The 23989-nt window shown below is 30.7% G+C and overlaps 3 protein-coding genes and 4 pseudogenes across 10 annotated transcripts; 2 read left to right on the top strand and 5 right to left on the bottom strand.

The window, feature by feature from the left end:
* Window positions 1-28: 28 nt before the first annotated feature.
* LOC105423147 (uncharacterized) lies at window positions 29-5761 on the bottom strand. Of its 4 annotated transcripts, none has more exons than XM_089081531.1 (5): window positions 4062-5761; window positions 3695-3790; window positions 1160-1695; window positions 458-662; window positions 29-337 (listed from the first exon to the last, which is right to left on the bottom strand). In XM_089081531.1, the coding sequence occupies exons 3-5, from the start codon at window positions 1501-1503 to the stop codon at window positions 101-103; spliced, it is 786 nt and encodes a 261-aa protein (XP_088937657.1). In that variant the 5' UTR covers window positions 1504-1695; window positions 3695-3790; window positions 4062-5761; the 3' UTR covers window positions 29-100. The 4 variants fall into 4 exon arrangements, with proteins under 4 accessions (XP_088937657.1, XP_088937660.1, XP_088937658.1 ...); XM_089081534.1 differs by having other exon boundaries at window positions 1175-1695; XM_089081532.1 differs by having other exon boundaries at window positions 4680-5761.
* A 131-nt stretch (window positions 5762-5892) lies between these two features.
* On the bottom strand, window positions 5893-8660 carry Tim23 (translocase of inner mitochondrial membrane 23). Of its 2 annotated transcripts, none has more exons than XM_011632799.3 (5): window positions 8457-8660; window positions 7699-7948; window positions 7442-7611; window positions 7240-7357; window positions 5893-6149 (listed from the first exon to the last, which is right to left on the bottom strand). In XM_011632799.3, exons 1-5 carry the CDS (start codon window positions 8527-8529, stop codon window positions 6140-6142), a joined length of 621 nt encoding a protein of 206 aa, XP_011631101.2. In that variant the 5' UTR covers window positions 8530-8660; the 3' UTR covers window positions 5893-6139. The 2 variants fall into 2 exon arrangements, with proteins under 2 accessions (XP_011631101.2, XP_011631102.2); XM_011632800.3 differs by having other exon boundaries at window positions 7234-7357; window positions 8457-8659.
* Window positions 8661-10072: 1412 nt separating this feature from the next.
* Window positions 10073-13415, bottom strand: LOC148935401 (double-strand break repair protein MRE11-like; annotated as a pseudogene). The gene is made up of 11 exons (XR_016140460.1): window positions 13275-13415; window positions 13004-13175; window positions 12295-12697; window positions 12020-12229; window positions 11675-11927; window positions 11450-11531; window positions 11205-11349; window positions 10964-11120; window positions 10755-10881; window positions 10428-10664; window positions 10073-10349 (listed from the first exon to the last, which is right to left on the bottom strand). The product of XR_016140460.1 is annotated as a double-strand break repair protein MRE11-like (transcript).
* Window positions 13366-15823, top strand: LOC148935400 (dynactin subunit 4-like; annotated as a pseudogene). The gene is made up of 9 exons (XR_016140463.1): window positions 13366-13494; window positions 13646-13716; window positions 13799-14005; window positions 14093-14233; window positions 14316-14487; window positions 14601-14786; window positions 14896-15083; window positions 15165-15355; window positions 15437-15823. The product of XR_016140463.1 is annotated as a dynactin subunit 4-like (transcript).
* A 269-nt stretch (window positions 15824-16092) lies between these two features.
* LOC148935399 (small ribosomal subunit protein uS11A-like) lies at window positions 16093-18070 on the bottom strand. The gene is made up of 4 exons (XM_089081968.1): window positions 17869-18070; window positions 17440-17591; window positions 17155-17242; window positions 16093-16371 (listed from the first exon to the last, which is right to left on the bottom strand). Exons 2-4 carry the CDS (start codon window positions 17586-17588, stop codon window positions 16153-16155), a joined length of 456 nt encoding a protein of 151 aa, XP_088938094.1. The 5' UTR covers window positions 17589-17591; window positions 17869-18070; the 3' UTR covers window positions 16093-16152.
* A 153-nt stretch (window positions 18071-18223) lies between these two features.
* LOC148935398 (double-strand break repair protein MRE11-like) lies at window positions 18224-21575 on the bottom strand (annotated as a pseudogene).
* LOC105431908 (dynactin subunit 4-like) lies at window positions 21526-23983 on the top strand (annotated as a pseudogene). The gene is made up of 9 exons (XR_016140464.1): window positions 21526-21654; window positions 21806-21876; window positions 21959-22165; window positions 22253-22393; window positions 22476-22647; window positions 22761-22946; window positions 23056-23243; window positions 23325-23515; window positions 23597-23983. The product of XR_016140464.1 is annotated as a dynactin subunit 4-like (transcript).
* The last annotated feature ends 6 nt before the right edge of the window (window positions 23984-23989 follow it).

Raw genomic sequence — 23989 nt, 5'->3', positions numbered from 1 at the left:
ACGTCGTGTCCTGTCGTATTTTTAAAAAAAATCTCTCTTATTTATTTTACGAGAATAAAATGTCGAGTTCCTCTCATGAATATTTTACCGAGGATGTCACTCAGCAGCAACAGCAGCAGGATTTCTCTCCTAAATTACGCTGCCGCTTTCTCGCCATGATGAAATTTATCGAGCACGCGGTCAGCCAAACGAAGAAATTGAGCCAACTCGTGGTGATCGCGAGCTGAAGCGCGATCCCGGTGTGGATCTCACTACCACGTACCCAATAATTGGTGTCTGGCTTAATATAATCCATGAAGTCGAAGATTGCTCCACACGGAAGCCTATTATGAATAACCTGCACGGAATAACACGCACAACAAGTTAAAATAGATTATCCTGATCTTTGAGTCGCGTCTTATTTTTGAAGTATACTAGCTGTAAAATCGAAATTGAAAGAAACGGATATTCATCCTACCTGGATTTCTCGGCCTCTCGAGCCCAAGTCTTGAATGAGATTTCGTTTGTATTGTTCGCAGGTTTTGTAATAGCCGTCGGTTATCACGACTGCGTGGGCGAGAGATAAACAGCAGACGAACGCTGCGAGAAAACCGACTGGCATCCACCATTTAAAAGCAACCCTTTTTTTCACGCGTACCACGACTTGTCCGTTGAGATTTTTTCTAAAAGATAAATTTCATTAAAGAAACATATATAATTACAGAAACTAAATTAACTAAACTCTACAAATTTAAATAAAATTAAATGAAAAATACAAAAAGCAAATGAGAGTCGCGCTGTTGTACAATGCACAAAGTTAAAAAATTGTTTCTTTAATTTAAGCTCTCGAATAAAATACAATAAATTGCGAATACATTATTATGCGAATTAAAAAAAAACGAAAAATAATGCTGAAAATTTCACTTTCTTCTCTGAACTTGATATATCGGAAATCTTTTACAGATTAAATTTCAAGATAACTAACTACTTGCCAACTAACGGATTCTATTTTAATCAAAACAATTTAATTGTAAATTTCCCTGTTTGAGAAAGCAGAACATCGGTGTCTCTATTAAGACAAAATTTAAACGGCAGAAATGAACTGTTCGATCGCTTTGGGCGGATCAACTTTTACGCAACAATCTACGTAGATGATAAAGAAGCACTCAGGGTCGAGCACCTGTCGTCGTCGTACGTTTGCGCGTGAATGATTCGCTTGGGCTCATCTAGGTTCTTGTGTATGCAACATCTGTATCCGTGATGTGCACCGAGGCACAAGGCGATCACGGCGACGGGCGCGAGGCCGTAGCAGGCGAAGTGGCACAGCTTAACGTCGCCGCCGAGGAACGTGTGAAACGTGTTGATCCCGTACAGAATGCAGCCGCAATCGACGTCGATGCAGCCGTCCAACGTCCACGTCCAATGCTGCCACGCGGTCACGAACGATACGATCGACGTTACGGAGAGCACCATGGAGCCGGTGTATAATATCGCCAGCCACGTTTCCGCCTGTTTCGAATTCATAATTGTGTCTCTTCAATTTCGAGAATTTCCGTCGACTAGAAAAAGATGGTCCGTGGATTCGTTCACTTGCTGCGCCGTGAAAAAAGATGCCGGACGGATATCCGTCTTATTCTCTTCCATGGAAAAAGGCTCCTCTTTTATTCATGTTTCGAATGATTGTAACTTTGCGCGTTGATCTCTTGATGGGTTCACCTGGAAGATTGAGAAAATAAGTTTTATAAGCCTGATCTCAGTTTTTTTATTTACAGACTTATGAGTCTGTCAGAGTTAAAAATATTATTTTCCTTGTCTCTCATCCCTAATCCCGAAATTAGAGGTAATGTTTATTTATTTATTTCTCCAAAACGATGTATATGTATTTTTGTTGCGAAAGAATTAGTTTTATTAGCTAGTAATTGAGCAATAATTGTGAAATGATAGAAAAGACACAGTGAAGTGACACAGTGAAAGAGGTAAGAGGTAAATTCTTTTTTGAATAAAATTTTATGATTTTTAATAGACCGCGGGACATTTTAATTTTCAGGACGCAAATTCAATGCAAACGACCAAAAATAAATTTTATTTTTTTGATTTTACGAGTAACTCTATTCAATTGAGTGTCGATTGATTTTTAAGTTCGTCGAAGACCTCCGGGACATCCGGGCAATCCGCCAAAAACTCGCGTGGAATTGTAAAGCATGCGAACGGCTCAAGAGTAGCATAAATATTTTGGCGAATCTGCTTCTTCTTATTCGACAGATCTATTTTCGGTGGATTAGGTCTCTGAATTCATCTATTCGTTATACACATCTATTTTCGGGCGAAATTTGTTCTCATCGATGTGATATTTTCTTTATAAGGTTCCATGGTATTGATATTGCAAATAATATAAATGTGACATAATGCGATGTCTCGCTTGTTGAATTAATGAGTCCACAGTTCGAAATGATTTCTTTTTCCTCTTAATTAATATTGTTTTCAATATTAACGCTAATAGAAGTACCGAGCGATAATTTTTTTCTGACTTTTATATTAATATATTTTTTCTTGTATTAAAAATGCGTTATTCTCTTTATTCTGATAGAACATTAAAATCAGAAGACTTTAAAATTCTATTCTTTATTTAAAGCAAATATTAATTTAAAAAAAGATATAGATATCAAAAATGACTATTTGATATTTTTAGCGTTAAATTAGTATCGCATGTATGTCTAATAATAATAATGTCTAATAATAATATTTTTTCAAAATAGATTATGATAGATAAAAAAACTCCTTATATAAATTGGATAAATTTTACTATGAAAGAATTCTATTAGCTAATAAATAACGATTATATGAACTAATAAAAGAAACGTAGCGATTAATAACTAACAAAAAAATAAAATATGGATTTTTTTAAATTCTCCATATTATGACTTTTAAGACTTTATTACACTTATTTTGTTAATTTTTATGTTTACAATAAAAAAATATAAAAAACTTACAGATTATTCTAAATCGTATTTAAAGATAATTCAAAAAAATTTAGACGATTTAAAAACTAGATAAAAAATTATTTAAATAAATATGTAGAAGTGTTACTTTAATGGAAATATTAAGCTAAGAAATAATGACAAAAATCTGAATTTTTTTATATAAGAACTTTAAATATTCAGATTTATTTTTAAAATATAAAATTTCATTGCGATATAGAAATTAGTTGATCTGTAAATAAAAATTTAATTTTTATTTACAAAATAACTAATCTTTGCATCGCAATAAAACTTTACACAAATCATCTTGAATATCTTAAATACCTAAATTAAAAAATTAAGATTTTCCATTATTTCTTAATTACATTTCAATTAAAGCACATTTCTACTTTATATTTAAATAATTTTTTATCCATATTCTAATCATCGCAAAATTTTTTATATTACTTTTAAATGCTAGAATAATCTATAATTTTTTCATAATTTTTTCATTGTAAATAAAAATAAATGCAATATATTCTTAATAGGCTATAGAAAATTCTAATTTTAGGCCAATTCAATAACAACAGTTTTTATTTTTGGTTTTACGAATAATTCTATTTAATCTAGCCTCATTTAATTAATTTTTGAATCGATTTCGAAGTCTCGAGACATGTACTTCTTGTATAATAAATGTAAATTTTAATAAATATATATAATAAATATATATAATAAATATATATATATATATATACTACCTTTATAGTAAGATTGATGATAATCCAGTTCTACGTATACCGATTAATGCTTATCGATAAATGATTGAAATGTCCGTCACTGAACTCATTACAAATCTAGAAAAAAGCAAAAAAATCAATTAAGCATATTTAATAAAAGTAAATCGTTAAAATCAATGTCGAAGAAAAGACTTCATTATTGATTTAATTATTTCAACGCTAAACTAGTAACTTGGATTGGATTACTTCAAGACTAAATTTGCCATTTTTTTTTTTTTTTTTTTAATGTGTTCTTTACAGAAGAGAATTATTGAAAGAGGCGTCATTTATGGAACGCGCAGTAAAAATTTGGAAGTTACAGGATTAAAAAAAAATAAAAACGCGTTACTTTATCGGGCTCGCTCGTTGTTCTAGTTCTCCGTGTGAGTTGTTATGATAAGCGAATGACGAGGCTTTGGGAAGTGTATCTCGTCTCGGGCCATTAATCAAACTTGAACAACGTAAACAAGCGGCGAAACCGATGATGTAAACGATGGAGCGTCCACGACAATTCGGAAATGTGCATGTGCACCTGCGACGAACGGGGACCGACTGGAAGGTCGGCCGCACTTACGTTGATTGCCGATAATAAAACTCTCCTCATTCTCTAGCTTATAGCTAATTTTAGAACTAGACAGGCTCGGAGGTGTTAATGAGGATTAATTAGCATCATCCGTTCTTTCACGGGGGAGGGAGGGGGGGTAGTCAAACATTGACATTTCGACGACATCGGGGAAATGCAACTGGGACTGCATGCGACTCGAGAGATATAGCGTGTGACATGCTCTCTCTTGGCTGTTTAACGGAAGGAAGGAAAAAAAAAAGTAATCGAAACTTTTAATTGTTCATTCTTTTTTCTTTTTTTTTTTTTTCACTCGAGATCCAAAGCGAGGTAGAATTCTTCTCGATTCGCGCTCTTATCAGGCAGAATTAGATACGATTGTAGAAGTGATGAGGAAAACTAAACCTGTTGAGAAGTAAGCTTGGGAGGCTCTGCGATTTCTTTAAAGTTTCGAGACTTCTAAAACTGCACTTCTTCAAAGTCTCATCGCGGAATCACGTTCCATCGGCGTTGGAGGATCCGAAGTGACTACTTCCGCCGGCATCTCGCGCTCCGTGCAATAACGCGTTGTGTATACGCAAGGATTTACGTGCGCACGTGTTTCTTGTTTAAATAAGCCGCACAGTTTTCGTAGATATTCTTTCGTTATTGCGGCCTACGACGTTCGACGGCGGGTCGTGGATCTCTCGTAGATCAAATATTGACTCGATGGTGAGCTCAGCCTCCTCCATTGCCTCATCCGCGCGACGAAGACCATTTATCTGCCTTCACGGATAATTAAGTCGTTCGTAATTAAGTCGTTCATTGAATAACCGATTCTTGCCCACTTTCAATTGCAAGTCATTCGGCAAGTAAAAATCTTATACGTGAGGTAATGTAACTCGATCTTTCGTCTCGATACGAAATTTTTTTTCTCAACTCGGTTAAGAGTCCTCGGACATCTTCCTTACCTTTAAAATACGCAAAAATGATTATGCACGGAATGAATCACGGGCTTTGAGAACATCGCAAAATTATCTGGAAAGTTCAAACGCTATGTGTGTGTGTGTATTTGCCGGCTGCATTGGAATCGATAAATGCATTCGCCGTTGCTGACGATAGATAAGACCGTCGTACTCAAAGAAAGGCAAACACACCTATCGCATTAATTTTTTTATCTGCAATTTTGCAACATATCGATCACGCATAATCATGCCACGAAAATATGCCACAAAATCGCATTATTTTCCTCAATTATCGACGCGTGATGCAACAAGCATGTCTTTATACGACGGCTTATACGCTATCGCGCACCTTTAATGATGAAATGTTCTCTAATTTCGTCCTATCTATACGTTTCTTCGGCACATCGAATTTGCTGGATTTATTCGATACACAAGCAAACGTATACACGATCAAATACACTCTGATCGGCGAGGAATTTCCGTTCTCATGATATACACGAAACCAATGATAGCGAGATAAACCTTGATAAGATTAACGCCTTTCTGGCAATCGTTGTCCACGCAACAGATGTAACCGTTGTAAGCCGCATAAAAGCGTGTGTATCAAAGATTATAGTGTACTTGCATTTGCAAGTAAGGTTTATTGTTATACGCATATATATATTATAAAGAAATTGAGATGAGACAAATCAATTGAATATATTACTGGATAATATTTACAATATTACATCGCAAATATACGCACAAGTAACAGCAATCCGTATCTGTTTATAAATACATATGCACTGTTGGTTTCAATAATTTATTTGTTCTAACATCCCTTCAATAATTTATTTGCGTCATTTGGTAAGTTTTTTTTTCTATGTACAAAATAATATGAGAATATGAAAACGCATCGGAGATCTTTTATAATACGGATGTTTATATCAATCTGAAAAAAAAAATAAGAAATTACATTAGAATATTAATCGAATTTAGTGAAAATTTTCTATCTATTGCCACATTATTACTGCTACATTATTCATAACTTTTCATGTCCATTTAATCACTAGTTTATGAGAATAATTTATAAAAATAACTTGAACTCAGTTTATTATTCTAGAAAATAATGTATTTGCAAAAACTTTATATCAATTAGACACAAAAGAGAAATTTTTTAAAATTTTTATTAATAGAATTTTTAAATCTACTCTAGAATTATTGATCTAATATGCGTATATACTTGTTTTATATAAAAAAAACATTTTTATGTGTAATATTTAAAATCTAGATCAACAAGATTTAATTATAATATTACAATATTTAACATAACAAATATTATATAAAACAAATATTCTTATTATCGGAAAATTTAATATGTATAGATTGTATCGTAATAAAATAAAATTTACAAATTAATAATAGTCAACGCTATTTTTATGTAACAAATAGTCTATATATGTTTTTTGTTATATATATTATATATATTAATATATATATTATAATATTAATATATATATATATATATTATATTAATATATATGTTATATATATATTATATATATATATATATTAATATTTTGTTATATATATATATATATATATACATAAAATGTATTTTATTGTTTTGGAGATATATATATATATATATATATATATATATATATATATATATTCAAATCTTAAAACTTTACAAAAAAATTTTCGCATTGAAATGAGTGATAAACTCTTAGCGAACAATTTTGTACAAAATTATAAATTTCATATTGCATCTATTCAAATAAAAACCATTTAAATTATCTTTCTGTATCATTTTACAAAAATCACAACATATTAACTAACGTATATATTTTTTATATGTTCTTATTCTACTGTATTTTTAAATATATAAATATAACTTGCAAAGATTTTTCCAATTTGTTACTTTTTCATTTATAATTGCTGTCTTTATGATTGACTACAACAATAGGCAATAAAATATGGGATAAAAATATTCGATCATTATAACTAAATTTTTTACTAAATCATGTACACACTCTTACGCCGTATGTTTCCATCCATTCATACGGTGCAACGACAAGCCTCCGTTATTCCAGGCACAGTACATCACTGCAACTCCTGCCGCAATCGCGCCTGCTATGCCAGCTTTTCTAATCCCAGCTAAAATTTAACATTACGCATTGTCACAATTTATTATAATAAATATAATTATTATAATATTAATACATAGATCACATTACATACCAGGTGATCGAAATACCGCAGCACTTGTGGCAGCTGCAGCTACTGTGTTAAAACTATCATCAGTTCCTCGAAGCCAAGTCAGGCCTATTCCAGCGCATGTGTACATAATCATTATCACACCGAGCGAATTTGCCATACTGGCACCACCCTTCATAACATGATTAATCAATCTGAAAAAGAAAGAAAACATAAATAAGTTTTTAAACACATTCTAAAACAAGAATAAGCAAAAGACAGAATAATAGATAAAAGCGTACTGTGTTCTTCTGAGTTTGCCAGTCTCGCCAGCAATAGACGTCGCCTTGATGCCTCTGTACAAACCTGACGCTCCACCGATCCCTGCCCCCGTTATGCATGCAGCTCCAATTTGACTGAAAGCTAACTCGAAGCGGCCTCTTTGCCTTGCGGCACCATCAGGAAATATAAATTCTGGCTGGCTCACAGGAAGGTATGATGGATCAAAGTTTAAATATGGGCTCAATGAAGCTAAGCCTTGTTGTGAAGTGACTGAAAAGTAAAATTAAAATATCTTAACACATAAATAAAATAAGATGATCGATATATTAAATTTGTTTCCTCATAATTTATTTGTAATTCATGTAGTAGTGATTGTTGTTTAAGCTACTTAATATATATTTTTTACGTAACAAGAAAGATTATTTTTACTTTATAAAAATAGTCGAGTCTCCATTTTTTGTCAATATATATATATAGGTACAATTTATATCTCCTTATCATTGCAGTTGTCATTGATATTTAAAAAAAAGAAACTACGATTATAGATCGACTGACGCAATCGAGACAGGTTAGGAATTTCAATTACAGGTTAAAATATTTCAGCATTCGATCATTCCGTGACGACGCATCTTCGGAGAATATGTAATTAGCTCTACTCGTCGAAATCCGAAAAACATTTTCATTTCTTGTAAAAGAGAAAGTTAAAAAACCCACGACGGAAAAAAATTTGGAGCAATTCCAAGAATATTCACGCGATGCTCCGAAGTTTTTCGTTTACCCGGTATGTTGGTGTTGCTGTATCTTCCATTGTCGGCGTCGGCCTTCCCCAGATCAGTGCGAAAATCTATCATATTATTTTAGGATAATTTATAACTTGCGTCTCCTAGTTGGAACACGAGACTCGAACGACCACGGAGAATAGCACGACGCATCGAAATCGAAACCGGGCTGAACACGCCGAGGATGCCGGGTCGGAAATGACGTAATCGTTAATAGAAGAAAAACGCGAATGGGTCTGTTCTCTTTTTTTCCATTGGTTCAAACGTTGCTTAATAGCGAATCGATTGATATTCATTTATTAATTTTTTATTTATTTAATATAATCTTTGCTTAATCTACCCAGTTTATAATTATGTTTTTGATGCCTTTCTTAAATATTAATGTCTCATCTAACATTTATAAAAAACAATATTTCTTTAATATTTCTAATGTAAATCTAATTTACAAGTAAAATATTATTCCATGTTCATAGTGAATAATATTTTTACTTGGCATATGCAATGCTCAGGATCATCATTTGCTTCTGGTTAATATTTGATTAACAATAAACGATTTGTTTTTTATAGAAAATAAATTTATTATTATTTGGTTATTATTACTTTATCAATGATTCAATCAATTTTCACTTAACGTAGATTTATATTTAAAACGAGGGCTGTTCTTTTTAACTGAGCTTTTTACATCGTTCATCTTTTCTTCATCGAAAAAAAAAAGAGAGAAGATAAAGCGTGCAAAAAGTTCAGCTAAAAAGAAATAGTCTAAAGGCCTGCGCACAATAGAGCAAATATTAAAAACAGAAGTAAATATTAAATTTTGGAAATGAAAATTTGAAATAAAAATTAAATATAACGCACAATGAATATAAGTAAGTATAAAATACAGTCATATCTTATACTTACTTGTATTCATTGTGAGTTATGTTTAATTTTTATTCTGAATTTTTATTTCTAAAATTTAATATTTTAATATTTGTTCTTACTCCCAATATTTCCTCCATTGTGCGCAGGGCCGTTTGAAATAGATATATATTCGAAGTTCGATGAAAACGCCCAAGGAAATTTTAATGCAAACCAATACAAAAAATAGGCCTAAAAATGAAGTGTTTGTACTATTAATTAACTCGCTTAATATAATATACTCTTTATAATACATTCTGGTATAATTTATTCTTTATCTTTTTCTAATTCTTAAAAAAGCAGATAAGATAAGAAAATTAATCGAGATTAAAATTGTAGAATATTCGATTTGTTGACACCGAGTCGACTTGAGCATAAGGGAAAAAGAAACGGAAAGAAAAAGTAACAGGAAGAAAGAATGAAATAAAAGGAGACAGAGTCGAGTCGAGTCAAGTCGAATCGAGTTAATGTCGATCCACAATAGGTGATTTAAGTTTTAAGAAGTAATATAAGAAAATAATCGACTATGATTGGTCAATTTCTTACGGCTTAAAGATTAAATACTTATTGTGGATCGACACTAAGGCGATTTCACTGACTGTGAAACGCAATGGCCGCAATGCGCAGCTTAATAGGGAATTTAGCTATATAATTGAAGAGTACGGAATAATCAGAAAAACTTATTTTATAGGGATATAGGAATATATTGGCTTAAACCTTTTGACCGTTTTTAACGTAAAACTTTATATATTAAAATTATCTTCTACATACATTCATATTTTAATATATAAGAATACTTTTCATTAAATTTTATATGTATACAAAATAATGTTCATCTATGTATATAAAAAAGGATATAATCTACTTACTTTTGTATGTGTAGATACATACACATGCATATATATAGTTTTCTTATATTATAACATATATTATTCGGAATCACTTATTACAATATATTGATCACGAGTTTTCTTTGACTGCGCACTCCTAGAATTCTGTTTAAAAATATAAATGTAATCATCAAATACACAAATTAATGTACTCTAACAATATTTTTAGATAATTGTTTATACCAGCATTTTTATAATAGATGCATTCCCCCCTTCGTTAGATTTTTCTTTGCCTCCTCTAGATCCTCTGCCACCCCTTGAACCTCTGCCCCTATCCCTCTCTTTAGTCTTGGTCGATAATATTGAACTGAAATTATCTTCATCACTATCATTTTCAATTGTTACATCAGCATTATGAGAATGCTCTCCAATTCTAGAACTTATTTGCGATTGCTTCTTGGTTGTTAGGGCTTTTAGAACCTGCAAAGAGGTATATTCGTAAAAATCTTATATGCTACACACATATGTAAATATGAACATCATATACAAATCTCATATACAAATCATTACATTATCTTGCTCCTGTTGATCTTCAGAAAGTCTCTTATCGCGGAAATTTTTAATTTCTGCGCGAATATCTTCGGTTGTTTCAGTATTTTGTGCTCGAACGTATTCAATGGTTCTTTTCATTTGATCTCTAAGTAAACCCAAACAATTCAGATAAATTATGAGTTGAAATTCACGAGTATTAATTTTGAAAATAAATTATCACTAATTACCTTACAATATTCTTGAAGGCGTCTATATCGTTTCGTTCAACATCGAAGAGCTTCATTCAATTGCTGTTACAGTCAATATCGTTAATTTATCTTTATTTTCTTCCATATTAAAATATTTCTTAATTCCACTTGGCACTGTGCACCAATCCTGCCCTGCCTGCAAAAATAAAAAATCTCGAGAGTGTTAAAAGATGTCAAATCAAATCAAATTAATATTATATCACAAAAAGAATGTTTTTACATCTCCCTGGAATAATTCTGTAATATCGTCGATATCATCAATTCCATCACGAATGGCACGTTTTGCTTTCTCTCCGCTCTTTATTTTACGGAATAAAATCATGTCCATTGGATTAGCAACTTCATCACAGTATTTTTGTGCTAAACTAGAAGCATACATTTTTTGTTTTTAAAAATAAATTAAATAAGAATGAAGTACATACAGCAATATAAAATTATTATAAATTAAATATATTATTCTCAAACCTTAATGTGTCAAATTGTTCATTGTCGTCATTATAAAAGATTCTTAATCGAATTAATGGTTGCACCGGTTGATTAGGGTATCCTAGAATATGACATTTTTAAATTCACATTATATTATAAATAATAAAAGTATGAGAGAGAGAGAGAGAGAGAGAGAGAGAGAGATATATACTTTTTAGAAATTTTAATTTTTTTAGAAAACTGTTTATAACATGATTAATTTACCTGTGAGCTGTTCAGCTACTCGAGGCATGAGCTCATCTTCAATATACTGATCTACATAATGACATATAGAATCTGCTATTGAGACACAATTCCCTTTATTTTAATGTCACGATCTTGAAGAATCATGTTATCAAAAATATATGGCCGAACACTTTTCAACTTTAAAGGCTTCATTTTGAAATGACTCTTATTAATTTTAAGGAGACCTACATGTTTAGGTTTCGATTCACCTTCACATAAAGAAGTAAGCAATAGAACTTCCTAAAATTTTATAATTATTGAGAAATTAACTGGAGAAGTTAACATTTATATTATCTATAATCTGTAAATTTCAGAAGAAACATAGTTTTACCTGGTTGGGAAATATAGTATCCACCTTCATTTAACTCAGCATCGAGCAATACGACATTCATGCTCGTGACCCCAAATAACTAAATTAAGAAATTTATGCAATCTATTTTCTGGAATATAAGCATAATCGCCATGCTTGACGCGATTTTGATGTAGAACAAATATGTTGAAAGTATCAATATCTTTCGGGCGTAATAAATCTACCTATCTTCAAAAATTATTGTTAATCACTGTAATCAAATATGAAAATATTCATGAAACAGATATACCTTCTCATCTCTGTATAGTCTGGATAATCTTTGATCATTAATATAACTCAAACCATAAAGTGCAACATGAGTATTATTTTTTTTCAAAATTATTGGTGAGACAACAATGCGAGTAAGATCTGTCCATTTGCCAAAGTAATTCACAAATCCAGTAGCTGACAGTACATCCATTGATTCAACGGTACCAAAACCTAACGGATAACAAATAAAATATAATTTGATATAAGGTATAATTAGAAACTTAATAAGAAAAAAGTTTATACTTTGGATCATCATGATTCCCATGGATGGTAAATACTGGCATTGAAACATTTAAATTAGGATCTTCACAATTCACATGCTTTTGTACGCAGTGTCGGAATATCACATCTGAATATCACTTAAGAATTGTAGTTTGCATTCTCTAAAAATATAATTAAAAAAATTATTTTGTATCCAAACACTACAAATGAGAATATATAAGAATATAAAAAGTTAAAAACAGAAAATTATCTTCAATCAATGAAAAAGTATATTCCTTAATATTTCTTAATTGTAAATTATAGATTCTTATGTATTAACTTGTTTTCTCTTGTTTATAATTTAACTTGTTATCTCTATTTTCTTGTTTCTTGTTCATTATGTCTGGAATCTTATATCCTTTTATCATATTACTTTTATATTAACTGTTACATTAGTTTAGTTTAATGCCAATTTAAATATAACTCACTTGGAACCTAGGCAATATTTTCGCAACAATTCAACACATCTGAATAATGTGGCTTGCGTTGGCTTAGTATCATGAAACAAATCGCCACCCAGCAAAATGAAGTCGACTTCATTATCCTGGCCATACTTCAGTATTTCTTCCAATGTAATAAAACTATCATCCGATTGTCCTCCTGTCAAGAAAAATTATCATGTTCATTGTGATATCGATTTTCAATCTAACGTCTCTCTCTTACTTGTAACAGCATTGTTGAAAAATTATGAAAACAAACCTCTCTTCTTATGGAGATTAAAACCAAGATGAATATCCGTAGCTACTAGAATTTTCATAGTTCACAGATTTTAAAATTCATTCATTTCAGTATGACATACTTAAATCATCCACATTGTATACGCTATTTATGCAACTGCGGTTCCTTAAAACCTATATCAAAGATATATTTTTGTCGACATTGCCTGATGATACGATGCGGCTACTGTGTTTGTCAGGAGGTGCGTTTTTTAAAGTGAATGAGTAAATCTGGAGTTCAATTGCATTAAAGGGATTTAGTTGGGACTACACTTGATTATTGAATTTGCTCTCGAAGTATTTTAATATGTGTGCAAAGTTCTTATGTTTCTGAAAGACGTCTTTTACGTTCAGGTCGACTCCCATTACTGCCCTAATTGTATGGAGAATTTGCACACATCAGAAGTGCGTCTTAAAAAGAACAAGTATGTTTACAATGTATTAGAATTAATTACTTCTTATTCTAAAGATGAAATTATGATGATAGTAATAATAACATATTTACAGATGCTCCAATTGTTTCGACTGTCCTTGTTGCTTTCAAACATTATGTACAAGAGCAGGATTAGCACTGAGCAGTGAGAACAGCAGCAACTGTGGCTGAAGGTGAAGAAAACAAGGATGTTAAAGCTACTCCCAAAAAAGTATATTATTTATTCTGTTCATTATGCCGATGGAGTTCTCGAGATGCAGGAATACCTGATCAATCCGTAGGTAAGAAAAGTATCATTGGTAATAAAAATATAAATAACAATTTTAAAATATTTTCCTAAAAAATATCTCTTGAATTTGTGCTCATAGTAACTGGAGGATGGCCCGAGCAGGAAAATCCACGTGTAACACGTATTAATGCTCTTATTGATTATCATAAGATATTGGCTTCTATAGAGAAACAACAGTGAAAGAAAGAAATTTCATCCAAAACGTTCTTTTATGCCAGCTGTAAGTTCAGTAAGAACTAATTATTTATTTGCTCTAAGATGTTTTTCGAATTATTTTCTAATTACTTTTGACTTGCCAATAGCAGACAATGTACAGTTTTACATTAGCACTAATTCGCAAGCGTACCGGTATACGTCCCATAAAACCACCAATGCAATCTCAATCATCTGCTCAATCAGTACCATCTGTTGCAAGCGAGGAAGTAGAGGAATTACCGGGAGATATATTTGCAGAATCTGCAGATATAACTAAAAGTAAGAAAGCTATTAAGCATGTAGCATAGATTTTGATACAAACATATATATAATTATATATTTTATTATAAATATATTATTAATATATTATTATAAATAATTTTGTGTAACAGTTACTACGTTGGAACAAAGATTACAGCATCCAGAGGTGCAAGTTGAGAAGATAAACGAATTACGCCCTCAGCACAGACAGATTTTAGTCAAACGATCACAACGTTGCAGAGTGTGTGTGAACATAATGTTAGCAAATCGGATCTCTGCCCCCAATTTACAAAATTCAAGATTTTTTTAGCTGCATTATAAGTATTACATTAAAGTATCAATCATTGATTAATTTAAGACTTAATCTTGACTTATATTTGTGCTTATGAAACTTTATGAAAATCAAAATTATTTTTTGTCTTTTAGTTATCATATTCCAGAAGTAAAGATCGTTACTCGTGAACCACTTCGACCAGGGAAATCAAGTGAATTGCTTCTTAAATTCTGCAATCCAACGCAGCATCAGACTCAAATAACTATTCTGCATTTAAATGCTTCGTTATCTATTTCATTTATTGATTGAAGAAAAAGACGCTAAACAGGAGGATGCACAAGTAATATATCGAATATTATAACATTTTTTATAAAACATTTTATGAAACATTAACATTTTAATATTTTGATTATAATTATAGGGAAGTGAATCTCCAAATTTGCTGCCATCTGCTGTACGGCAAGTACCTGTGACAGAAGATCCTAAACCAATAAAAATTATACCAAATGCAGATTTGATGCTGCCCCACAGCTCATTTATACTTCCACCAAGAGATGATGCTGCTGAATATGATGATACAAGTGATAATCATAATTTTCAAGATGATCCAAAGTATGTAGAATATAAGTGTACATGTTACGTAAAATTAATACATAGATAATATAGATTTTATTGTTTATGCAAATTTTTTAGGCTTGTATTATGGCGTAAAGGGAACAAAGCTGTAATACGTTTATACGTAATTCCGCACGATGCTAACAAAAATAATGAAAATCCAATTACAGTTGGATTTGTCATGCAACATGGATACGTAAATACCATTGCAGCATTGGAACATAAATTACCACAAAAGGTAGATGTAAAAGTGAAGTTATATCTTAATGTTGGTCAATTAATTCGTAAAGTATAATTTGTTTCAATTTGGGATTACAGAGATACAGAATACTCTGTACATGAATGCTTTATAATTTTTCGCTTATATAATAACTCATGAAATTATAATATTAAGGACGTTTAAATATTTATAATTCAATGTATTATCTTATAGTATATTTATCGGCACTAAAAACATAAAGCGTATGATGCAAGTTGTTAATCCATATACATACAAATTTTATATATTTTTTCAAAATTTCAATCAATCATTAATCATATTGTTCTATATTATATAATTAAAAAAATCGATTCTTACATTAAGAATATTTTCATGTATTCGTTATCACGCGAAATTGTTTCATAAGGATATTGTAATAAGTATATAAAGCATAGTTTTATAGAAATAATCTGTATAAAAAAAAAAAATTGTGCAGTATTTCACAAGAAACACAATGTTTTCAAGAAACACAATGTTTTTTTTTTCTTTTAAATATTTATTGAAAGATAATAACAGAACATAGAATAAGAATAGTTTATAGCCTACGTCCACGACGACCTCCCTTCCTGCGAGTGGAATCCGATGGAATAGGAGTGACATCTTCAATACGACCAATTTTCATACTTGAACGAGCTAAAGCACGCAGAGCAGATTGCGCACCTGGTCCAGGAGTTTTTGTTTTATTGCCTCCTGTAGCTCTTAATTTGATATGCAGGGCTGTAATCCCTAGCGATTTACATTTTTCTGCTACATCCTGCAAAAGATAAAAGTGCAATTTATAATTAACATTTTAATATTATATTAAATACCTCTAATCAATATACAAAATATTTCTCGTAACTGGGTCATTTCGAGATCATTATCATTTTTTTTAAATGGAATGATATATTTTCATTAACATAATAACGTAGTTCATAAAAAAAATTCAATCATATAATATATATTTAACATCTTAGGCTAACATATCCTGTGATTGAATTTGTTCTTTTATGAACTGTATTATTATGTTAATGAAAATATACCATTCTATTAAAAAAAAATATTGATCCTGAAATTTCGTAAAATAATAATCATTAAAGAAAATTTCGATCATAATATTTGCTACTTTAAAATGAACAACTTCCTTTTGGTGTTTTTTCATATCATTAAAAATACCAGAGATATTCTAAATAATCCAGCTATAAGCAATATATACATAAAATAAATAAAATTAGTATATATATATATGTATATATATATATATATATATATATATATATATATAATATATAATGTTAAAATATTGTGAGTATATGTGTGCGATATGTGTGTGTACGTATAACATTGAATATACTGAATGTTTTCTTTTGCTCGAGAGGAAAGTACATGATACAAGTACATGTTCTCAATTATCAAAAGGAATTTGTTTTTCCATAAACATGAACGCTCCTTAGATTATGTTGATTTATCATCTAGGTGCTGCCTGGATGTGGATATCAATATATAAAGATACAATATTTATAATATAAATATAATAATTAAATCAAACAATATATACCTGAGCCGCAAGCATAGCAGCATAGGGAGAAGCTTCGTCACGGTCTGCTTTTACTTTCATGCCACCAGTAACTCTAGCGATTGTTTCTCTATAAAAATCAAACGTTGTATATCATAAGTTTATAGAATTAATACTAATAAAGTCTTAAATTTGTTCTTTTTAATTGAATTTTTTGCAACCGTTCATCTTTCTTTTTTTCTAATGTTAAGAGAAAAAGGAAAAAGATGAAACATGCAAAAAGTTCAGCTAGAAAGAATAGACCTCATGATTAAACATAACACAAACCTTCCTGATAAATCAGTAATGTGTACAAATGTATCATTGAAACTAGCGAAAATATGAGCAACTCCGAAAACAACTTCTCCTTCGCGAAGTTGAGGTCCAAGCGAGACCTGTACTTCTTCCTTCTGTACTTTTCCTCTTTTTGGCGGCATTTTCTAAAGTAACAAGATATAATTTCGATTATTAATTTGCAGCTCAATCGTCTCTATTTTCACTCTCCTACAAATCTGTATAAACAGTCTTAAAATAGATTTAAGGTTACGTTGCGGCAAGCACGTGTGCACAAGCAAGAACGTATACTATCAGCATAACACTCACTTATGGTCTACCAGATATAAAACAATTTCCTAGCAGAAATTTATTTATAAATATTCAATTAACAAACCTGATTTAATATTTTTGTCAAATAAACGATATTTATTGCTAAATTACCTGCGAATTGTAATCACTACATTCTACCGTTTCAACGCGATTTACACAGGACTCGTAAAAGAACGTTTCCGGTAAGTGTCGGTCCACAATAGGTGATTTAAGCTTTAAGAAGCGAGAAATTGACCAATTATAATCGAATATGAAAGAATAATCGACTGATGATATGATTGGTCAATTTCTTCCGACTTAAAGATTAAATACTTATTGTGGATCGACACTAAGGCGATTTCACTGACTGTGAAACGCAATGGCCGCAATGCGCAGCTTAATAGGGAATTTAGCTATATAATTGAAGAGTACGGAATAATCAGAAAAACTTATTTTATAGGGATATAGGAATATATTGGCTTAAACCTTTTGACCGTTTTTAACGTAAAACTTTATATATTAAAATTATCTTCTACATACATTCATATTTTAATATATAAGAATACTTTTCATTAAATTTTATATGTATACAAAATAATGTTCATCTATGTATATAAAAAAGGATATAATCTACTTACTTTTGTATGTGTAGATACATACACATGCATATATATAGTTTTCTTATATTATAACATATATTATTCGGAATCACTTATTACAATATATTGATCACGAGTTTTCTTTGACTGCGCACTCCTAGAATTCTGTTTAAAAATATAAATGTAATCATCAAATACACAAATTAATGTACTCTAACAATATTTTTAGATAATTGTTTATACCAGCATTTTTATAATAGATGCATTCCCCCCTTCGTTAGATTTTTCTTTGCCTCCTCTAGATCCTCTGCCACCCCTTGAACCTCTGCCCCTATCCCTCTCTTTAGTCTTGGTCGATAATATTGAACTGAAATTATCTTCATCACTATCATTTTCAATTGTTACATCAGCATTATGAGAATGCTCTCCAATTCTAGAACTTATTTGCGATTGCTTCTTGGTTGTTAGGGCTTTTAGAACCTGCAAAGAGGTATATTCGTAAAAATCTTATATGCTACACACATATGTAAATATGAACATCATATACAAATCTCATATACAAATCATTACATTATCTTGCTCCTGTTGATCTTCAGAAAGTCTCTTATCGCGGAAATTTTTAATTTCTGCGCGAATATCTTCGGTTGTTTCAGTATTTTGTGCTCGAACGTATTCAATGGTTCTTTTCATTTGATCTCTAAGTAAACCCAAACAATTCAGATAAATTATGAGTTGAAATTCACGAGTATTAATTTTGAAAATAAATTATCACTAATTACCTTACAATATTCTTGAAGGCGTCTATATCGTTTCGTTCAACATCGAAGAGCTTCATTCAATTGCTGTTACAGTCAATATCGTTAATTTATCTTTATTTTCTTCCATATTAAAATATTTCTTAATTCCACTTGGCACTGTGCACCAATCCTGCCCTGCCTGCAAAAATAAAAAATCTCGAGAGTGTTAAAAGATGTCAAATCAAATCAAATTAATATTATATCACAAAAAGAATGTTTTTACATCTCCCTGGAATAATTCTGTAATATCGTCGATATCATCAATTCCATCACGAATGGCACGTTTTGCTTTCTCTCCGCTCTTTATTTTACGGAATAAAATCATGTCCATTGGATTAGCAACTTCATCACAGTATTTTTGTGCTAAACTAGAAGCATACATTTTTTGTTTTTAAAAATAAATTAAATAAGAATGAAGTACATACAGCAATATAAAATTATTATAAATTAAATATATTATTCTCAAACCTTAATGTGTCAAATTGTTCATTGTCGTCATTATAAAAGATTCTTAATCGAATTAATGGTTGCACCGGTTGATTAGGGTATCCTAGAATATGACATTTTTAAATTCACATTATATTATAAATAATAAAAGTATGAGAGAGAGAGAGAGAGAGAGAGAGAGAGAGAGAGAGAGAATATATACTTTTTAGAAATTTTAATTTTTTTAGAAAACTGTTTATAACATGATTAATTTACCTGTGAGCTGTTCAGCTACTCGAGGCATGAGCTCATCTTCAATATACTGATCTACATAATGACATATAGAATCTGCTATTGAGACACAATTCCCTTTATTTTAATGTCACGATCTTGAAGAATCATGTTATCAAAAATATATGGCCGAACACTTTTCAACTTTAAAGGCTTCATTTTGAAATGACTCTTATTAATTTTAAGGAGACCTACATGTTTAGGTTTCGATTCACCTTCACATAAAGAAGTAAGCAATAGAACTTCCTAAAATTTTATAATTATTGAGAAATTAACTGGAGAAGTTAACATTTATATTATCTATAATCTGTAAATTTCAGAAGAAACATAGTTTTACCTGGTTGGGAAATATAGTATCCACCTTCATTTAACTCAGCATCGAGCAATACGACATTCATGCTCGTGACCCCAAATAACTAAATTAAGAAATTTATGCAATCTATTTTCTGGAATATAAGCATAATCGCCATGCTTGACGCGATTTTGATGTAGAACAAATATGTTGAAAGTATCAATATCTTTCGGGCGTAATAAATCTACCTATCTTCAAAAATTATTGTTAATCACTGTAATCAAATATGAAAATATTCATGAAACAGATATACCTTCTCATCTCTGTATAGTCTGGATAATCTTTGATCATTAATATAACTCAAACCATAAAGTGCAACATGAGTATTATTTTTTTTCAAAATTATTGGTGAGACAACAATGCGAGTAAGATCTGTCCATTTGCCAAAGTAATTCACAAATCCAGTAGCTGACAGTACATCCATTGATTCAACGGTACCAAAACCTAACGGATAACAAATAAAATATAATTTGATATAAGGTATAATTAGAAACTTAATAAGAAAAAAGTTTATACTTTGGATCATCATGATTCCCATGGATGGTAAATACTGGCATTGAAACATTTAAATTAGGATCTTCACAATTCACATGCTTTTGTACGCAGTGTCGGAATATCACATCTGAATATCACTTAAGAATTGTAGTTTGCATTCTCTAAAAATATAATTAAAAAAATTATTTTGTATCCAAACACTACAAATGAGAATATATAAGAATATAAAAAGTTAAAAACAGAAAATTATCTTCAATCAATGAAAAAGTATATTCCTTAATATTTCTTAATTGTAAATTATAGATTCTTATGTATTAACTTGTTTTCTCTTGTTTATAATTTAACTTGTTATCTCTATTTTCTTGTTTCTTGTTCATTATGTCTGGAATCTTATATCCTTTTATCATATTACTTTTATATTAACTGTTACATTAGTTTAGTTTAATGCCAATTTAAATATAACTCACTTGGAACCTAGGCAATATTTTCGCAACAATTCAACACATCTGAATAATGTGGCTTGCGTTGGCTTAGTATCATGAAACAAATCGCCACCCAGCAAAATGAAGTCGACTTCATTATCCTGGCCATACTTCAGTATTTCTTCCAATGTAATAAAACTATCATCCGATTGTCCTCCTGTCAAGAAAAATTATCATGTTCATTGTGATATCGATTTTCAATCTAACGTCTCTCTCTTACTTGTAACAGCATTGTTGAAAAATTATGAAAACAAACCTCTCTTCTTATGGAGATTAAAACCAAGATGAATATCCGTAGCTACTAGAATTTTCATAGTTCACAGATTTTAAAATTCATTCATTTCAGTATGACATACTTAAATCATCCACATTGTATACGCTATTTATGCAACTGCGGTTCCTTAAAACCTATATCAAAGATATATTTTTGTCGACATTGCCTGATGATACGATGCGGCTACTGTGTTTGTCAGGAGGTGCGTTTTTTAAAGTGAATGAGTAAATCTGGAGTTCAATTGCATTAAAGGGATTTAGTTGGGACTACACTTGATTATTGAATTTGCTCTCGAAGTATTTTAATATGTGTGCAAAGTTCTTATGTTTCTGAAAGACGTCTTTTACGTTCAGGTCGACTCCCATTACTGCCCTAATTGTATGGAGAATTTGCACACATCAGAAGTGCGTCTTAAAAAGAACAAGTATGTTTACAATGTATTAGAATTAATTACTTCTTATTCTAAAGATGAAATTATGATGATAGTAATAATAACATATTTACAGATGCTCCAATTGTTTCGACTGTCCTTGTTGCTTTCAAACATTATGTACAAGAGCAGGATTAGCACTGAGCAGTGAGAACAGCAGCAACTGTGGCTGAAGGTGAAGAAAACAAGGATGTTAAAGCTACTCCCAAAAAAGTATATTATTTATTCTGTTCATTATGCCGATGGAGTTCTCGAGATGCAGGAATACCTGATCAATCCGTAGGTAAGAAAAGTATCATTGGTAATAAAAATATAAATAACAATTTTAAAATATTTTCCTAAAAAATATCTCTTGAATTTGTGCTCATAGTAACTGGAGGATGGCCCGAGCAGGAAAATCCACGTGTAACACGTATTAATGCTCTTATTGATTATCATAAGATATTGGCTTCTATAGAGAAACAACAGTGAAAGAAAGAAATTTCATCCAAAACGTTCTTTTATGCCAGCTGTAAGTTCAGTAAGAACTAATTATTTATTTGCTCTAAGATGTTTTTCGAATTATTTTCTAATTACTTTTGACTTGCCAATAGCAGACAATGTACAGTTTTACATTAGCACTAATTCGCAAGCGTACCGGTATACGTCCCATAAAACCACCAATGCAATCTCAATCATCTGCTCAATCAGTACCATCTGTTGCAAGCGAGGAAGTAGAGGAATTACCGGGAGATATATTTGCAGAATCTGCAGATATAACTAAAAGTAAGAAAGCTATTAAGCATGTAGCATAGATTTTGATACAAACATATATATAATTATATATTTTATTATAAATATATTATTAATATATTATTATAAATAATTTTGTGTAACAGTTACTACGTTGGAACAAAGATTACAGCATCCAGAGGTGCAAGTTGAGAAGATAAACGAATTACGCCCTCAGCACAGACAGATTTTAGTCAAACGATCACAACGTTGCAGAGTGTGTGTGAACATAATGTTAGCAAATCGGATCTCTGCCCCCAATTTACAAAATTCAAGATTTTTTTAGCTGCATTATAAGTATTACATTAAAGTATCAATCATTGATTAATTTAAGACTTAATCTTGACTTATATTTGTGCTTATGAAACTTTATGAAAATCAAAATTATTTTTTGTCTTTTAGTTATCATATTCCAGAAGTAAAGATCGTTACTCGTGAACCACTTCGACCAGGGAAATCAAGTGAATTGCTTCTTAAATTCTGCAATCCAACGCAGCATCAGACTCAAATAACTATTCTGCATTTAAATGCTTCGTTATCTATTTCATTTATTGATTGAAGAAAAAGACGCTAAACAGGAGGATGCACAAGTAATATATCGAATATTATAACATTTTTTATAAAACATTTTATGAAACATTAACATTTTAATATTTTGATTATAATTATAGGGAAGTGAATCTCCAAATTTGCTGCCATCTGCTGTACGGCAAGTACCTGTGACAGAAGATCCTAAACCAATAAAAATTATACCAAATGCAGATTTGATGCTGCCCCACAGCTCATTTATACTTCCACCAAGAGATGATGCTGCTGAATATGATGATACAAGTGATAATCATAATTTTCAAGATGATCCAAAGTATGTAGAATATAAGTGTACATGTTACGTAAAATTAATACATAGATAATATAGATTTTATTGTTTATGCAAATTTTTTAGGCTTGTATTATGGCGTAAAGGGAACAAAGCTGTAATACGTTTATACGTAATTCCGCACGATGCTAACAAAAATAATGAAAATCCAATTACAGTTGGATTTGTCATGCAACATGGATACGTAAATACCATTGCAGCATTGGAACATAAATTACCACAAAAGGTAGATGTAAAAGTGAAGTTATATCTTAATGTTGGTCAATTAATTCGTAAAGTATAATTTGTTTCAATTTGGGATTACAGAGATACAGAATACTCTGTACATGAATGCTTTATAATTTTTCGCTTATATAATAACTCATGAAATTATAATATTAAGGACGTTTAAATATTTATAATTCAATGTATTATCTTATAGTATATTTATCGGCACTAAAAACATAAAGCGTATGATGC

Source organism: Pogonomyrmex barbatus, unplaced genomic scaffold, assembly GCF_055798465.1.
Source record: "Pogonomyrmex barbatus isolate J1 unplaced genomic scaffold, ASM5579846v1 scaffold5, whole genome shotgun sequence".
NCBI classification, from domain to species: Eukaryota; Metazoa; Arthropoda; class Insecta; order Hymenoptera; family Formicidae; genus Pogonomyrmex; species Pogonomyrmex barbatus.
This window is presented reverse-complemented; position numbering and strand designations above follow the sequence as displayed.

Excerpts from the sequence above, each read along its gene's own strand:
- LOC105423147 (XM_089081531.1), bottom strand. The coding sequence starts at position 1,503 with ATGAATTCGAAACAGGCGGAAACGTGGCTGGCGATATTATACACCGGC. Across the intron at positions 663-1,159 it reads CAAACGTACGACGACGACAG|AAAAAATCTCAACGGACAAG; the intron begins GTGCTCGACCCT and ends TTTATCTTTTAG. Across the intron at positions 338-457 it reads CGAGAGGCCGAGAAATCCAG|GTTATTCATAATAGGCTTCC; the intron begins GTAGGATGAATA and ends TATTCCGTGCAG.
- Tim23 (XM_011632799.3), bottom strand. The coding sequence starts at position 8,529 with ATGATAGATTTTCGCACTGATCTGGGGAAGGCCGACGCCGACAATGGA. Across the intron at positions 7,949-8,456 it reads CAGCAACACCAACATACCGG|TCACTTCACAACAAGGCTTA; the intron begins GTAAACGAAAAA and ends TTTACTTTTCAG. Across the intron at positions 7,612-7,698 it reads GGCAAACTCAGAAGAACACA|ATTGATTAATCATGTTATGA; the intron begins GTACGCTTTTAT and ends TTTCTTTTTCAG.
- LOC148935399 (XM_089081968.1), bottom strand. The coding sequence starts at position 17,588 with ATGCCGCCAAAAAGAGGAAAAGTACAGAAGGAAGAAGTACAGGTCTCG. Across the intron at positions 17,243-17,439 it reads ATTACTGATTTATCAGGAAG|AGAAACAATCGCTAGAGTTA; the intron begins GTTTGTGTTATG and ends TGATTTTTATAG. Across the intron at positions 16,372-17,154 it reads CTGCTATGCTTGCGGCTCAG|GATGTAGCAGAAAAATGTAA; the intron begins GTATATATTGTT and ends TATCTTTTGCAG.